Genomic DNA, 17,953 nt, shown 5'->3' on the forward strand with positions numbered 1-17,953 from the left:
AAAAGCAAAAATCTGTGTTACAGTGAGGCACTTACAATGGAAGTGAATGGGGGCCAATTTGTAAACATAAAATACTCACTGGTTCAAAAGTATAGCAACAAGGCATAATATGCGTGTTAACATGATTTTAATGTGATAAAATCACTTACTAACCTTTTCTGTGTAAAGTTATAGCCAATTTTACAACTTTGTTACCATGACGTTGTAATGTCAAAAAACCTTAAAACCGTAAAATGACTGTAAACATTATGATTTAAACAACTTTACAGTTCAAATAATACACAAGTTTTAGCAGGCAAATTAATGTACTTTTATAAAATTATCAGCTTCACATTAACGTCTTTAAACCCTCCACAAACTGGCCCCACAGTCACTTCCATTGTAAGTGCCTCAATGTAATTTGATTTTTGCTATTTTAAATGAAATTACTTATTGTGGTAATCAACATTATGCCACAGATTCTGTTGATTTAGCTTAACTTGTATCGAACTCGGATTGTTTTTTTAATGTAACTTTGACTTGTTTGTTAGAATTCTGTATATTCCTGTATGCTGGAATATATAGACTCTACTAGTCTGTATACTATATGCTGATTTATGCTTTTTCTTCAGATAGTTAAAACAAACTACTGTTTGTTCATGAAAATTGTGGTTATGTAGGATGCACATTGTTTCTTTAAAATGATACTATAGTGCATTCGCATTAAAGGTTGGGTCTTCCCCTTGAAGTGTTTGGGTAATTCCAAATATCACTACAGTTTCAGCAGTGTGAGCTGTCATTACACACAACTTTCAGTTGCCACAGTATTGCTTCAAGCGTTTACATTTACGCATTTGGCAGACACTTTTATCCAAAACGACTTACAGTGCATTGAAGGTATACATTGTATCAGTTTGTGTGTTCCCTCGGAATCGAACCCATGATCTCAGCATTGCTAGCGCCATGCTGTACTAGTTGACCTACAGGAACTCACATATTTTAGATTGAGGATTTTTATATATTTTTTTATTTTTTATCCCCTTTTCTCCCAGTTTGGAATGCCCAATTCCCACTACTTAGTAGGTCCTCATGGTGGCACAGTTACTCACCTCAATCCGGGTGGCGGAGGACAAGTCTCAGTTGCCTCCACTTCTGAGACAGTGAATCTGCACATCTTATCACGTGGCTCGTTGTGCATGACACCGCGGAGACCCACAGCATGTGGAGGCTCACGCTACTCTCCGCGATCCACGCATATATTACCACACATCCCATTGAGAGTGAGAACCCCTAATCGTGACCACGAGGAGGTTACCCCATGTGACTCTACCCTCCCTAGCAACCGGGCCAAGTTGGTTGCTTAGGAGACCTGCCTGGAGTCACTCAGCACACCCTGGATTCGAACTAACGACTCCAGGGGTGGTAGTCAGATTGAGGATTTTTTTTATATACTAATCATTGTTTAAACCATCCTGTGAGAGTAGTTATAGCAGTGTTTTGCCCTTACAAAAAAGTACAATGATACAATGATGGTATCAAATAGTAATACCATGTTTCTGAATGATAACCATATGTATACAACATGGTATTTGCATCGTACTTCAAGATATTTAAAACACGGTGGTACTACCATAACATCTTTGATGTAAATAGTTATTGCATTGGATTTATTTGTACATTAATGTGAGATTCGAAGCGCTGTTATGGTGTTTTATTATTATTATTTTTGGTAATTCAGAGGAAAGGGTTAAAGAGTCTTCATATAGCCCTTTTTTTTCTCATGCTCTGTTTATTTCTAGAGTGGTGACGCAATGAACCCACTCCTCCGCGTAGACGTCACTTCGTGTCAGCGTCGTGATTGGCTCGTTTTTGTTGCTGTTGCTGCGTGTGGCGGCGGGGACATTACATAAGCGCTGTTCGCTTTCAATACGGTCTACTCTGTTGGGGAACAGTGACGGAGAAGGGTGGTCACACAGTTGACAGGAGCCCACCTCGATTTTGATCGGAAAAACAACCAAAGTCACAGCACTGTACCGCCCTGGAACACGCAGTACTCACCAGATTTTTTCTGCCTCGACAAATAAATGCTCAACATAGGCATCAGAGAAATAAAACACGCGAAAAACAAGGACCATTTTGTGAACTGAAACAAAAGCGCACTGGCCATACAGCACCAAGATAAAGCCCACAGAGCCTCTCAATGCATACCCTTTGTGCTCGGGGAACGATGAAGCCAGAGATAACCGCCGCCGTCGGATTTCTGTCGAGATTTCTGCGGATTAAAGGACATGTGAACGACAGACAGCTCCAGACATTCAGCCAGACCTTACAGGACATACTGGCAGGTAAATGCACATATCAGCATTTTTACACATGGATGTGAACTTCGTGTCTATTTATGTGCAATATATATATATATATATATATATATATATATATATATATATATATATATATTTTTTTTTTATTATTTTTTTTTTTAATTTAATTATGAAAGGTGTGGATAAACACCGACCTCTGTTTTTGAGGTAATGTTATGGGGTTGGCCACATAGGCGGAAGCGCACGGACGCGTTGGAGGCAGTTCGCGGCCGAACGCGTTCTAGCGATACAAAAGGCTCGACGCAGCGCAACGAATAGAACCGAACGTATGTGTCTCGAGACGAGTTTTACCATTTTAAGTGCTTTTGAACTGAACTTGGCGTCTAAAAAACGGAAGACGTGGCGCAACGGTCAAAAATGTCTGTCTCGCGCGTTTACATAGACAACAACAAAAAGCAGTGAACGCGTTCTGTGTGAACGGCCCCTTTTGCACAGGAACATAAAGGCGCAGGCAAAAAAACAGCTGAAACCCACGACCTAAAGACGGACTGAAATGAAAAAAAAAAAGGAACAAAAGAACGAAATACATTTATGAAAGAGTTAAATCAACTGAATTTGGCCGACGGTGGATTTGTGTAGTTCACAAAATGGATGAATTAGCCTCCTTGTACGTGGTGTGGGCAGGAAGTGACGTAATGCACAAGCAGAATGAATATAGATTATATTTTTTATCTTTTTGAACATCGCAAATGCTTGAGTCCGTATTTCATTGTAATAAATGTGTAATAACAAAGAGTACAGTGATATTGACCGCAACACGTTGAACAGGCATTAGAATAACCTTTCAGCTGTTTTGGCGCTCGAATTCAAAGCTCTTTTTAATTTCTACATTTTTATTTTAGTTCTGCCTATGTCACAAATTAACCAAATATCGAATCAAATGATAGAAACGGTGGTGTATTAGTACAGATAATTAAAGTGCGTTCATTGTTTAACTGCGTCAGTAATAGCTGTTATTTCCTGTTGTTATAATTTTCCCCCTTTTCTAATGCCCATTTTTCCTTTCTGTATTTTCAATGAATTAGCGTTTTGTTGGGCCCTTTATTTAGAAGACAAAATATAATAAAATGCGTTTAAACAATTTAATGACAACCAAAAACAAATACATTCACGTTGAACGCAACACTATAATTGTAATATCACAAGTTAATGCAAAAAAATACACAGATTCTACTTTAGATGTTTGTCACCAGATTAAAAAAGGTGTTAGGAAAACCATACATTTATATATGCATACTTTGTTTAATATTGCTCTTAACATTTTAAACCTCCTTCTTTTTATTTTTCTAAGGAACAGAACATCAAATGCTGTTTGTAAACAAATGGATTTGTGGCCCCAGTCCGACAAAATGGCTGCCAGCAGAAAAAGGGGGGGATGTGCGTGCTAGTTTCAGTTCACATAATACTATTGCAGTTCAGAGGATTTTATAATGTTACTATATATTTTTTTCTCTCTAATTCCCTGCTCAGCTCCCTCAGTCCAACGAATGTCCGCACAATTGAACAATGCGGATTCAACTTGGCAGATAATCCTCATAGGTTATTTTAAAAGTGTGTTAGTTCCTTCTCCACTCAGTTAAAATGTGTGCATGTGTGTTAAAGATGGTAATCTGGATTACCAGACTGAAAACACAGGTGTTGTGTAAGATCACTCTGAAAATCTGCTTCTCCTTCCTGTTTCTGTCTAATCGAAGTTCGTCACAGCTCTGTCCTAATTCCCCACTGTAAAGCAAACCGTAGCTCAACATTTCACAAACAAAACTCCATAGCACAGTTCCAAGGTAGTTCAAATATTGACAAACACCAATTTCACTTATTTAAAAATTGTGTACACACATTTTAGATGTACATGCAGGGAGCCTGGCTTAGTTCAGACCCATCCCTTCTTCTCCTGTTCCCCACCTGTCACCCAATACATAGAGCCAGAAGGGATAGAAAACACTCTTGCAACAATTTGTCTTTTATAAAAAATTTGCCCTTTGTGTTGAGTGTAATTTGGCCTAATAAAAGTAATTTTCACAGCTTTTTGCGGTCACTACTGCAAATGTTATATTCAGCAATATACCATATGAAGATTAATTAGGTTAGCACATTTTTGAACTTCAAGCTGAAAACAAAAACATAAGCAGATCTCGGACTCGGCAATATTTGCTGAAATCAGGTTGTCTAAATAGGACGCTGTCTCTTTAAGAGGAGGGTCCCTCCCCCTCCAGCTGCTCCGCCAGGACTTCAGCCTTTTGCTCTTGTGTATAGAATATAATTTGAGGACTTTGTGGCTATCAGGCCAATAGGGTATTGTGCAATCAAAAGGCCCTCACTCGAGCACGTAGGCCGCGGACACAGATGGTTAATGGTTGTTTATCTGTGCTCTGCCAACAGTCTTTTTCTTACTGTGAAAAGCATACTTTGTGTATACTCGCACCCATTTTACTGTAACATTTGCAGCATATCAAGGCCAAGTTATCAGATTGCAGAATTTGTGATTAAAAATTGTGTTCGATTTATTATTGTTAGGTTCTGTATTAGGTAATGTGTATGTGCTTCACAATACTAAGTTGCTTTTTGAAAGTTCTTATAAATGTTTACATTTAGAAACTAACAAGTTTTTTTTTTTACATTGTCTCTTTGTAACATATTCTCCCTTTATTACTAAAATAACACTTGCTAATGCAGAAAATAAATATTACGTTGTATCGTAAATCCATAAAAACTAAAACAGAGTTTATGGGAAATTGGTAATCAAATTATTGTAATACTTCAAAACATTTGTGTGTGTCAGTGTTGGGTGTAATACAATTACAAAGTAATTAGTAACTGTAATGTAATTACTTTTAGTCAAAAATGTAGTGTAATACATTACATTTTTAAATTCTTGTAATCAGATTACAGTTACTGACTTTAATTACTTTTAAGGACATTATATGATTATGCTTATTTCTAATATATTATTTAGGGCTGCCCCCTAATAGTCGACAAAACGTTAGTCGATGAGAAGAGTCTTGGTCGACCAAGTTTTGATTGGTCGGTTGGTTGCAGAAAAAAAAACTCCACAGGAAACTGACAAACACCAGTATTACCTCTGGTTGGATGCTAGGTGGTACTATGGGGTAATTTTCGTTAAGAAGGGTTAGGGTTAAGCGTACACAATAAAGCGACACCTTAATTTCAAACTTTGAACTTTATTTTTTATTTATTTTAACTAAAAATTCAAATGAAACTGGAAAAAAATTAAGTGCAATTAAAATGTGTGTTTTTCAACTTTTTGAAAGATGGTTTTACAACAGTTGCGAACATCTCTCTAGCAAAGAACCTACTTCATCTGTGCATTCTCTACCGGTCGGGTATTTCGTTGTCCGGGAAAATACATCATGTGTGTGAATAAATTCGTTTTTTTTTTTTTTCCCTCCTTCACGATATATATATATATATATATATATATATATATATTTGTAATATCCAATTACATCGGCAACCTCTGGGCTGAGGGATCGGTGAATATTTTTTAAATTAAATTAATTTATTAAAAAAAGGAAAAACTGAAATCAAATGAAAGCAAAGTGATCAAAATAAATAATATATATATATATATATATATATATATATATATATATATATATAAGTAACCATCTTTCCATTTACCATCAGGCAAGTATCTGTCTAAACATGCAGGTGGAAAATTACTTACACAAATGAAAACATAAAAACAATTATAAATGTAAAAATAATAATTATAATGATAATAATAATCACTATAAATCATGGTTCAAGGTGAACATGTTTTTGTTTTATTTTATGTTTTAATCACAGATGTATAGGCTACAGAGTTGTGGTCACAATGAACTGCTCTGTGGAAATAAAGTGAACTGAACTCAAAGCACCTCCTGAGCTGAGATGTCTGAAGTCATTTGCAGCACTCATAGACGATACTGTTCTTGCAACAACAAAAAAAGACAGAAACAAAGAAAGAGTGAGAACCTTTTACATGCGCATGTTCCACGAGACTGCACGCCTCCGTACAAACAGCGTGTCATACATGCGCATAGACGCTTTTCTGTCATCTGTTCTTAATAATATAATAAAGTGTTTCTTCAATCGCGTGTCTGTGTGTCTACGGGCAAATTATTTGTAATATTAATTTGATAATAATAATAGCCTAATAATAATTTAATACGTTAATGGGAAAGCGAATATCGTCTTGACATCATCAAAGGCAACAGCTATTGGCGATCACTCTGACCATCGTCGATCCCCGAGATCATCGTCTGTCGGCACAACCCTAATGTGCATTTCTCTCTATAAATTAACAAAATGTTCAGACAGTCTCCTTGCTGGTTTTTCTGACACATTTAGAATCATTACAGATTTTGCCGGTGTCGCTGCGGCTCGCTTTGTGCGTGCGCTTGTAAAATATTTATTTTAAAGGCTCATTATTACGGTTTAGTATTTCTCTGTAATGTAGAACAGTATTAGCAATGTTACTTATAACATTCTTTCTCAGCACAGGAACTCAAACCATTTTCTGATGCCCCCCAATATATATATTTAAGTAATTAAATTAATATCATAAACGTGCAACAACTAGTCAACTAATCGCTTAAACTAACGACTACTAGTCGACAAGGAAAATCTTTGGTCGGGGGCAGCCCTATTATTATTTATGTACAATACATGAATTTTGGCCCCATAATGCGTTATTGTGAAGGAGAAATGTGAGGTGCTGAGTGTATTACTTGTAACAATAAACAATTATTGTGATTTTGTTGAGTGGAAAAGTGTTTTAGAAAGTAACTTGACAGTAATTATTTATGTGATTAATTTTTCAGTGAAGTAATTAATGAAGTAATCTGATTACAATTTTGAGAAATAATTAGTAATTTGTAATGGATTACTATTTTTAAGTAACTTACCCAACCCTGGTGTGTGTGTGTTATTATTAATTGTTATTATTTTTTTTAATTAATTTTATTAAAAAAATTAATAGACCACTGCAAAATTATCGGTTTCTCTAGATTTACTGTTTATAGGTATGTGTTTGAGTAAAGTGAAAATTTTTGTTTTAATCTATAAAGTACTGACAACAATTCTCCCAAATTCCAATTAAAAATATTGTCATTTACAGCATTTATTTTCAGAAAATGACAACTGGTCAAAATAACAAAAAAGATGCAGTGTTTTCAGACCTCCAATAATGCAAAGTAAACAAGTTCATATTCATTTTTAAACACAATACTACACAGGATCGGTGATTATCTGGGGGTGATTCTACAAGGCTGGAATCGGGCAAATTCGTCTTTGTGAAGGACGCATGAATCAAGCCACATACAACTGCTCTGACAATGTTCCCCAACTCTGAGGATTGGTTTTTCCAGCAGGACAATGCTCCATGCCACACAGCCAGGTCAATCAAAGTGTGGATGGAGGACCACCAGATCAAGATCCTGTCATGGCCAGCCCAATCTCCAGACCTGAACCCCATTGGTAACCTCTGGAATGTGATCAAGAGGAAGATGGATGGCCACAAGCCATCAATCAAAGCGTAGCTGCTTGAATGTTTTCACCAGGAGTGGCATGAAGTCAACCAAAATCAATGTGAAAGACTGGTAGAGAGCATGCCAAGAAGCATGAAAGCTGTGATTGAAAATCAGGGTTATTCCACCAAATATTGATTTCAAATATTGATCTCTTCCTAAGTTAAAACATTAGTATTGTGTTGTTTATAAATGAATATGAACTTGTTTTCTTTGCATTATTGGAGGTCTGAAAACACTGCATCTTTTTTGTTATTTTGACCAGTTGTCATTTTCTGCAAATTAATGCTGTAAATGACAATATTTTTTTTGGGAATTTGGGAGAAATCTTGTCAGTACTTTATAGAATAAAACAAAAATTTTCATTTTACTCAAACACATACCAATAAATATTAAATCCAGAGAAACCGATAATTTTGCAGTGGTCTATTCATTTTTTCCCAGAGCTGTATATGTTAATGGCTTTAAATTACATAACCAACTTCTCTCTTTCCCCTCTCTCTTACAGAGCAATACATGCACCACTGGTTCCCAGACCGCCCCAACAAGGGTTCTGGGTACCGCTGCATACGTATTAACCACAAGATGGACCCTCTGGTGGGGCAAGCTGGCCAGCGCATTGGTCTGAGCATCCAGCAGCTCTATGTTCTGCTTCCTAGCGAGCTCACATTGTGGGTCGACCCGTTCGAGGTGTCCTACCGCATCGGCGAGGACGGATCCATCTGTGTGCTCTATGAATCCAGTCCCAACACCAACGTCACCACTGGAAACAGCAACCCAACCTCGTCTGTCACCCATGTATCGCCCATGGTGGACAGTCACATCAGTTGCAAGGAGGAATTGTTGGTTATGGGTCGAACCAGCCCAGCTAAATCATACATGATGACTGTGTCCAGCTAAACGGGCCACTGTTGTCATTTTTAAGATAACGTGAAACAAAAAGAGAAAGAAGAAAAAAAAAAAAGAAACAGGATGTGTCCTATCGTCCAGGAGATGGAAACCTTGTAGGTTTAATTTTCACTCATTTGGTTGTCTGTTCTGTTCTTGTGTTGGATCTACCAGAGGCTTGACCCTGGGGCAGCTATGAAGACCCAAGACATTGGCTCAATCTCTTGCAGAGACTGGCCCACTCCCACGGCAGTCTTGGGGTTTTTCACCATCGTCTGCCGATGTTAATTTTGCACTTTTGCTTTCATGGTTTTTATTATCACATAAACACAAACTCCCTCAAAAATATTAAGGAGTTACATTCAGAATCCTGTTTCATCATCTCGCCGTTCACTGTCGAGCTGAAGCCCAGACCTACGGTCAGTTGCACCAGGGCAGAGTAGCCGCTATGAGCCTCTTTTTTAAAAACCTCACTTTTTTGGACCACAAAGCGGTACTTCTCTCCATTTCTCAGTGTCTGGTTTGCAGTCGGGCCTCCTCCTGGGCTTCAGGTCGACAAGAACAGCTTCAAACCGCCTCCATCCTTTACACTGCCGCGATGGAATACCTGTCATACTGTTAAACTCTTTAGCCGTTAATGGTACTGTGATGCAAAGGTTCTCATGCTTGTAGCTTTTTCTAGGGGTGGGACTCCCTCCTGGATGAATGTAATTTATAAGAAAAACAAAGAAATATCCAACAATGACTAAAACAATTTATTTAAGCCCCTTGTCATACCAAAATGAAAGATGTAGCAAAGGTTTTTTTTTATTTATTTTATTTTTACTTAGAGCAGATGCGATCTACATTTTCTGCCTGATTAGAAAAGATACTGAATGCACTTTTGACATTTAGACTGTGTGGGATGACGTTTAGACTTAACCAAGCTGCATTCCATCGCTTTCTTTTTACATTCTCATTCAGCTTCACACCATTTTCGTAATTTGTTTTCTTGCTTACACTCTGCCTGGCGGCAGAGCAATGTGGTTGCAATATTTAAGAAGCCTGTGTCAAAGAAATATTTCAAACCAGGTTGTTGTCGCATTCAGCAGTGCCGTTTTATCCTTTCAAGTGACTGAGATGCACACAATTCAGGCTGATTTTCCATCAAGACTATTTTCTAATGCACAAGGCTGTTGCTCAAAGGCAAAACTCAGTAACTACACATTTTGTCTGGTCAGTTATGACAGAAATTTAGTCTCTTAAACCAGTGGTTCTCAACTAGGGGGCTGGGGACCGCTAGAGGGCCTCAACAAAAATCCAAGGGGGCCATGAGATGATTTAAAATTATATAGGTTATATCAAAACTATCAAGCTTAATTAAAAAAGGCTAAAATGTAGGCCTAGACCATATAAAATCATAGTTCCAAAAACATTTATTAACCTGAAATTAATCTTGAGAAAGTATTTTAATTTATTGGCCTTCGAATAGTGTCTTGGACAATGAAGGGCTCTGGAGTCAAAAAGGTTGAGAACCACTGTCTTTGATCTGTCCTGAGACAGATGGCTTTGGCTCAACTATGCACAGATTCAGAGACAACGGAGAGTAAAAATTGCAGTAACTGAAATCAACAATAAAATTAAGTATCTTTGATGTCATTTTTCTCAATTTCAGTGTTGGCGTAGTTACCGCGTTTTGCCTTTGCAGAGTAGATATGGCCCTCTTTGGCTACAATAAAGCAGTTTATGCAGTGGGAAAGCTAGAAACTGCGGAAGTCTCTCCATTGGACAATCTGGAAACCCAGTTTACGGGACCAATGTTTCCCATCCTATTGTTTTTAAAGCCTCTAAACAAAGACAGCCTGGAAAAACAGATGTCAACTCATTTTTCACACCGAATTGCAGGGCCCACCAAGCTTAGATGCTGAACATGGTGCTTGCTTTTTCACAGAGGGTCTTCAGCCTGAATAACAGCCAAGTGTCACCGGTCTCAGTCTTAATTAGGGGCGCGCGGTCAAACATATCATCTCCCTCCCTAGGCTGGGTGTAGGAGGGGGTAGGACCCTCATATCAGGGCAGCTACAATCCTCTCCAACCCCCTTCCTCATAGCCCAGAGGAGAGTTTAGCCAGCACACACACACTGAGCGCACTCCAAACTCACTGAGCCTGACGTACAGGGCCGAGACAAACAGGAAGAGAAAATTGAGCAATGCTCCTGGTTGTGATGCACTGCCTTTCTTCTTGTTTCCTTGTTCCTTATTGGACCATCAGCTATTTAAGACAGGAGAACACATTTGGTAAGCTGAACCACAGCACACGTGCTTCTTAAATCCAAATTTGCATATGAAACATTTGTGAAAATTGAAACACCTGAGATAGTCAGACGGTCTGCAGTTTGGACGCAATTTGCCATCCCACTCTTCTGAATGCTTTAACTCTGACAGGCAGCCCCCCACCCCAATGGTTTTAATATTTAAGATTTTTAACCACAGTCTGGTGACCTTAACCAAATTCAGACAGACAATTTGAGTGCTTTTAGATCTACAATTTTTAAACTACTAAGAATTATGACTTCACACCACCTCAACCGAAATAATGACATCAGCAAACAGATTTCACTTTTCACCATTCTGAAACCTGTTTCAGTTCAGTAAACGTTTGCACACAAGTTTTAGTATCATTGTGAGTCTAAAGTCTACTTTGAGCAAGAGCACATGAAATGCACTTATAGGTTAACATTGAAGTTATGTGACTTTGAGACAGCTGAGTCTCTATTGGAATGTATTGCCAAGCTCAGGCCACAGAAATTCTAATGGATGTGCAGGTTAAGACGTGAAAAAATAGAAGGGAATGATTTGGTTCTGAATTCTGTCAGTCATTTCAGAAGTGATTAGAGTTATTGCCACTTTCACATTCAAAGTGGTTCCATATTTGTAGAATGTATTATTATTGTACAACATATGGTAGACTAAGTACACAACCATACATATGGGAAGTGCCAATAATTGATATTTTGCTGTGTGTAGACGTGTTCCTTTTTGTATTTCATATTTTAACATGAATTTCTCTTTCATAAGTGAAGCCATTCGTGTTAGGAGTGTTGGAGAGGACCAAAGTTGTTTTGGTAAAAAAAAAAAAAAAAAAAAAAACATATCAGTTTCCATGCTCTGTGCTGATAGACTTTCCTTTTTTTCTTTTTTTTTTCTTTCTTTTTTAAAATTAAAACAACAAAAAAAGAAAAATTCTGAGCTACCCAAGATAAAGCCGTCTGTATCTTGTGATTTTTTTTTTCTCCCGTCTGTACATCTCTTGTGTTCATTGTTTGATTCTTTAGTCTTGGGTATGTTGTGATGAACTGCTGTAAATTTGTACAGTTCATGTAAATTGATTGTTCGGAAGTTGTACAGATTTCTATATTTTGGAAGAAGAGTTTTTTTCTCTGTAATAAAAGATTTCCTATCTTGGCAATGTTTCCCTGTGGACCTGGTCTTATTCCTTATCAAAGTAATTTCTGCCTAACTTCCACTAAATTCATAAAACATACTGAACACATGCTATGGAGCTCTGCCCTTTAGCAAATCTATGCCAGACATAATACAGTACATAGCAGGACCCTCAAGAGAATTTTAAGATGACTGACATGCTTTTCAGCTGTTTTCCTCTATTAGGACAAAGAATGGAAGCCTGCATGTAATTCAATAGAGAGGATGAGCCTAGTAAAGCTTCACTGTAAATTTTAGACTCTACAAACCTTAACCTGCTTAAAGTTACTTATAATTCCCCACAGTTACCTATTATTTCATAATGCATGAATCTGTGCTAAAAACATTACGACCTAGCCTCAAATTTTAAGTATAGTGAATAGATTTTTTTTTCTACATTCAATCTGCTCTATAAACTTTCATTGGTTAGATATTATTCTTTATTAGTTCTTGAGTGAAACCTGCTCATGATAACAACATTCTGTCACGGACGGTCATTTGTACACTAAGTATAATAATTTAAATCTATCAATTCTAATATCTTACACTAGATACATGAAATGGAAATCCACCCAGCAGTCGCTGTAAAATAATTTCTAAAAAAATCCATGAAAGACTAAAATGTTCATTGGAAATTATTGGACAATATACTCATATCAAGTAAGCTTGTCTATATCAGTGGAATGAGAACACAACAAAAAAGTTGCCCATGTTAATGCAGTAGTTAACATAAACTAACGATGAAAGAGTATACTATACATTTTTATTATCAAAAGATAACATGAGCATTAATGCATCTGAACTAACATGTATTATTGAACTTAAAATAATTTGTTATAAATCAACATTACCTTATGATGCCAAATGCATGTGCAGTTGAAGTCAGAAGTTTACATACACCTTAGCCAAATACATTTAAACTCAGTTTTTCACAATTCCTGACATTTAATCGTAGAACACATTCCCTGTCTTAGGTCAGTTAGGATCACTATTTTAAGAATGTGAAATGTCAGAATAATAGTAGAGAGAATGATTTCAGCTTTTATTTCTATCATCACATTCCAAGTGGGTCAGAAGTTTACATACACTTTGTTAATATTTGGTATCATTGCCTTTCAATTGTTTAACTTGGGTCAAACATTTTGGGTAGCCTTCCACAAGCTTCTCACAATAAGTTGCTGGAATTTTGGCCCATTCCTCCAGACAGAACTGGTGTAAATGAGTCAGGTTTGTAGGCCTCCTTGCTCGCACATGCTTTTTCAGTTCTTCCCACAAATGTTCTATTGGATTGAGGTCAGGGCTTTGTGATGGCCACTCAAATACCTTGACTTTGACCTTAAGCCTTTTTGCCACAGCTTTGGAGGTGTGCTTGGGGTCATTGTCCATTTGGAAGACCCAATTGCGACCGAGCTTTAACTTCCTGGCTGATGTCTTGATGTTGCTTCAGTGTAGCCACATAATTTTCCTTCCTCATGATTCCATCTATTTTGTGAAGTGCACCAGTACCTCCTGCAGCAAAGCACCCCCACAACATGATGCTGCCACCCCCATGCTTCACGGTAGGGATGGTGTTCTTTGGCTTGCAAGCCTCACCCATTTTGCTTCAAACATATTGATGGTCGTTATGGCCAAACAGTTCAATTTTTGTTTCATCAGACCAGAGGAAATTTCTCCAAAAAGTAAGATCTTTGTCCACTTGTGCACTTGCAAACTGTTGGTTGGCTTTTTTGTGGCGGTTTTGGAGCAGTGGCTTCTTTCTTGCCGTGCAGCCTTTCAGGTTATGTAGATATAGGGCTCATTTTACTGTGGATATAGATACTTGTCTACCTGTTTCCTCCAGCATCTTCACAAGATCCTTTGCTATTGTTCTGGGATTGATTTGCACTTTACGCACCAAGCTACGTTAATCTCTAGGAGACAGAATGCATCTCCTTCCTGAGCGGTATGATGGCTGTGTGGTCCCATGGTGTTTACGCTCGTGTACTATTGTTTGTACAGATGAACGTGGTATCTTCAGGTGTTTGGAAATTGCTCCCATGGATGAACCAGACTTGTGGAGGTCTTGGCTGATTTCTTTTGATTTCCCCATGATGTCAAGCAAAGAGGCACCGAGTTTGAAGGTCTTAAAATACATCCACAGCTACACCTCCAATTGACGCCAATTAGCCTATCAGAAGCTAAATCATTTTCTGGAATCTTCCAAGCTGCTTAAAGGCACAGTTAACTTAGTGTATGTAACTTCTAACCCACTGGAATTGTAATATAGTCTGTTAAAAGTGAAACAATCTGTCTGTAAACAATTGTTGGAAAAATTTCTCATGTCATGCACAAAGTAGATGTCCTGAACGACTTGCCAAAACTATAGTTTGCTAATATGAAATCTGTGGAGTGGTTAAAAAATTAGTTTTAATGACTTCAGCCAAAGTGTATGTAAACTTCTGACTTCAACTGTACTAATGTTAACATACAAAATTGTAGTGTTGGATTCAAGTCCACCTTAATTGAGTCTGAGTCTTTAAACAATCGAGTCCGAGTCCAAAAGGGGCCGAGTCAGACTCAAGACCAAGTCCATAACGGGCCAAGTCTGAATGAATCTATTCATGAATCGGAATTCAAATTGTAACCGTAAACTCAACATCAATATTTTAAGCTTATTTGAACTTTCACAACTAAGAAAACACAACTGTCAATATAAATGTAACAAAAACACCTTTATATTTTATGATTAGTTTCCTGCTGAACAGACTTCAAAGTGTTTTCAGAATGAAAGCATATGCTTTAAGTGTATGAAGACAAAACTGTCCTTCAACACAATTCTTGTTGCGTTCTGTTGACATTTCAGTTATTTCAATTCATTGTTGCTTTTCCCCTCCACTCAAACATAGACTAAAGAAAATGAAAGCTGCATTAGTCATTAAAACCAGAGTTATTATTGTTTCGAATTTTAATATTGTTTTTTATTTCTACTTCATTTTCAATTCGTCCTTTCAATTTAGTTTACTTTTATCTAAAATTATCCCTATCTAAAGTAAGTAAAGTAATATATACTGAGATTTCTTTTTTGTCTCCTATCTGCCGACTGGTTTGGGAAAATAATGAGTCAACACGGCAATAATTAGCATGTCTTGTTGTCTTGTGGCTATACTTCTGAAACAGTGAGTATTTTAACGTTAAAAATTGGTCACATTCACTTCCATTGTAAGTGCCTCACTGGAACACAGGTTTGTGTTTTATTTAAAAAGTTACAGTTAATTCATCAAGGAGCAGTTTAAGCTCACAACACTGTGTGGACCACAAGAGACTACAGATGCCTACATGTGTGGATACATTACACCTAAAAAGCCCAATATTAATAATATTTTTCTGAATTTTTATTTTTATTTGTTTCAGTAAACTGTGAGAGACATGATGTGGGTGACTTGACTTAATTAAGTTTTTAACCACGATGAAACCGCGATGCGAGCACCGTCTTGGCTACACAAACGCTGCTTTTGATTTTGCCAGCTGTCAGGTCCAGTGAGAAACTGCCTTGTAGTTTCTAGTACATTGGCTACATACCTGTCTTTATGTGTTCGTCGTGCCAGCCACCTCGGTAATCGATGTTATACAGCAGTCTCCGTAGTAACATTCATGCGCATTGGGTGACTGAGTGTGCCACTCTGCAGGTGTGATTGCTCAACACGGTGAAACAAACTCTGGCTACGTCTACAACATCAGGGGTGATACAACTGCTTGCAGACAGAGTGTCCATATATTTCTGTTTCGTTATTTTTGTTTATTAATTTTGTTCATTGCATCAAAAATCAAATGCCATGGTCTCGGCTGGACTCGGGAAAAAATCCAGTGTCTTAAAGGCTCGAGTCCGAGTCAAGTCTGAGTAAAAATGCATCCAAGACTGTGACAAGTCTAAGTCCATTAAAATTGGACTTGTGACTCGGACTCGAGTGTGAGTCTGGACTCAAGTACCCCAACTCTATAAAATTGTATTGTAAAGTGTTACAAATGGAATATTTATTTTAGGGAAAGCAAGCAGGTTACATATAGCACACTGTGGTGAGATCAGAAGATCAATAACAAGGCATTGTGGGTACTGGGAGCACAGTTGCAAAGCGTTGACTGCAGTGAAAAAATTATGGGTGGATTGAATTGGCATGATCTCCATGCTCCTGTTTTTGTAGGTTGCTTAGTAGCTGTCTGAATTAGAGGGCATTTCGATTCAATGGACAGAGATAGAAAGAGGGGGTTGGGAGAAGAGGACTATAACAAAAGGGAAAATGAAAAGACCTGCATGGCGACTCTTGTGCTTTAGCTGTCTAAACACTTGGCATACTTGGAAAGAAGTTAGAGAGAATGTGCACATTTAAAATTCTGTGGGTGTGCCTGGCTTGTGACTCAAAAAGGTTATGTACCTGGAATTATATATTTGCCTATATTTACCTGGAAGCCTGACCAGTTCAAAGCGCTGCTTCCATGCTCTGCAAAGAATAATGTCTGCATCAAAGTAATTCTGACCAGGGCACTCTAGGATGCTGCTTCTCAGCTGGAATGGCATTGTGGAAACAACAGAGCTTAAGCATGTGCAGCCACAGTAATTCATTGAAACTGTTATGGACGTGCACGTAAAGATGTGGAAAAATAGGAGGAAATGATTTGGTTGAGAAAGTATTTAGACCCCTTCATTTTTTTCACATTTTATGTTTCAGCCTTATACTAAAATGCTTTATTATTTTTTTCACATCAATCTACACTCCATACCCCATAATAACAAAGCAAAAACCATATTTTTTATAACTTTGCAAATGTATTTAAAAAGAAAAAACTGAAATATCACATTGACATAAGTATTCAGACCCTTTGCTATGACACTTGAAATTTAGCTCAGGTGCATCCCATTTCTCTGGATCATCTTTGAGATGTTTCTACACTTTGATTGGAGTCCACCTGTGGCAATTTCAATTGATTGGACATGATTTAGAAAGGCACACACATCTATATTAGGTCTTACAGCTGAAAATGCATATCAGAGCAAAAACCAAGACATGAGGTCAAAGGATCTGCCAGCAGAACTCAGAGACAGGACTGTGTCAAGGCACAGATCTGGGGAAGGCTACAACATTTTTTTGGCTGTACTGAAGGTTCCCAAGAGTACAGTGGCCTCCATAATTCTTAAATGGAAGAAGTTTGGAACAACCAGGACTCTTCCTAGAGCTGGCCGCCCGGCTAAACTGAGCAATCGTGGGAGAAGGGCATTGGTAACAGGTGACCAAGAACCAGATGGTCACTCTGTTTGAGCTCCAGAGATCATGTGTGGAGATGGGAGAAACTTGCAGAAGGACAACCATCACTGCAACACTTCACTGATCTGGGCTTTATGGCAGAGTGGCCAGACAGAAGCCTCTGTTCAGTGCAAGACACAAAAAAACACCTTAAGGACTCTCAGACTGTGAGAAACAAGATTCTCAGGTCTTATGAAATGAAGATTGAACTGTTTGGCCTCAATTCCAACATCATGTCTGGAAACCAGGCACCGCTCATCAGCTGCGCAATATCATCCCAACGGTGTAGCATGGTGGTGGTAGCATCATGCTGTGGGGGTGTTTTTAAGTGGCAGGGACTGGGGGACTGGTCAGGGTTGAAGGAAAGCTGAACGCAGAAAAATACAGAGATATCCTTAATGAAAACCTGGTCCAGAGCGCTCAGGACCTCAGACTGGGC

The 17,953-nt window shown here is 38.0% G+C and overlaps 1 protein-coding gene across 1 annotated transcript; it reads left to right on the forward strand.

Annotated features, from left to right (window-relative positions):
- Positions 1–1,902: 1,902 nt before the first annotated feature.
- LOC127435112 (protein BTG1-like) lies at positions 1,903–12,228 on the forward strand. Its single transcript, XM_051688319.1, has 2 exons — positions 1,903–2,324; positions 8,397–12,228. The coding sequence occupies exons 1-2, from the start codon at positions 2,180–2,182 to the stop codon at positions 8,786–8,788; spliced, it is 537 nt and encodes a 178-aa protein (XP_051544279.1). The 5' UTR covers positions 1,903–2,179; the 3' UTR covers positions 8,789–12,228.
- Positions 12,229–17,953: the final 5,725 nt, after the last annotated feature.

This window comes from Myxocyprinus asiaticus, chromosome 45 (assembly GCF_019703515.2).
Source record: "Myxocyprinus asiaticus isolate MX2 ecotype Aquarium Trade chromosome 45, UBuf_Myxa_2, whole genome shotgun sequence".
NCBI classification, from domain to species: Eukaryota; Metazoa; Chordata; class Actinopteri; order Cypriniformes; family Catostomidae; genus Myxocyprinus; species Myxocyprinus asiaticus.

Excerpts from the sequence above, each read along its gene's own strand:
- LOC127435112 (XM_051688319.1), top strand. The coding sequence starts at position 2,180 with ATGCATACCCTTTGTGCTCGGGGAACGATGAAGCCAGAGATAACCGCC. Across the intron at positions 2,325-8,396 it reads CTTACAGGACATACTGGCAG|AGCAATACATGCACCACTGG; the intron begins GTAAATGCACAT and ends TCTCTCTTACAG.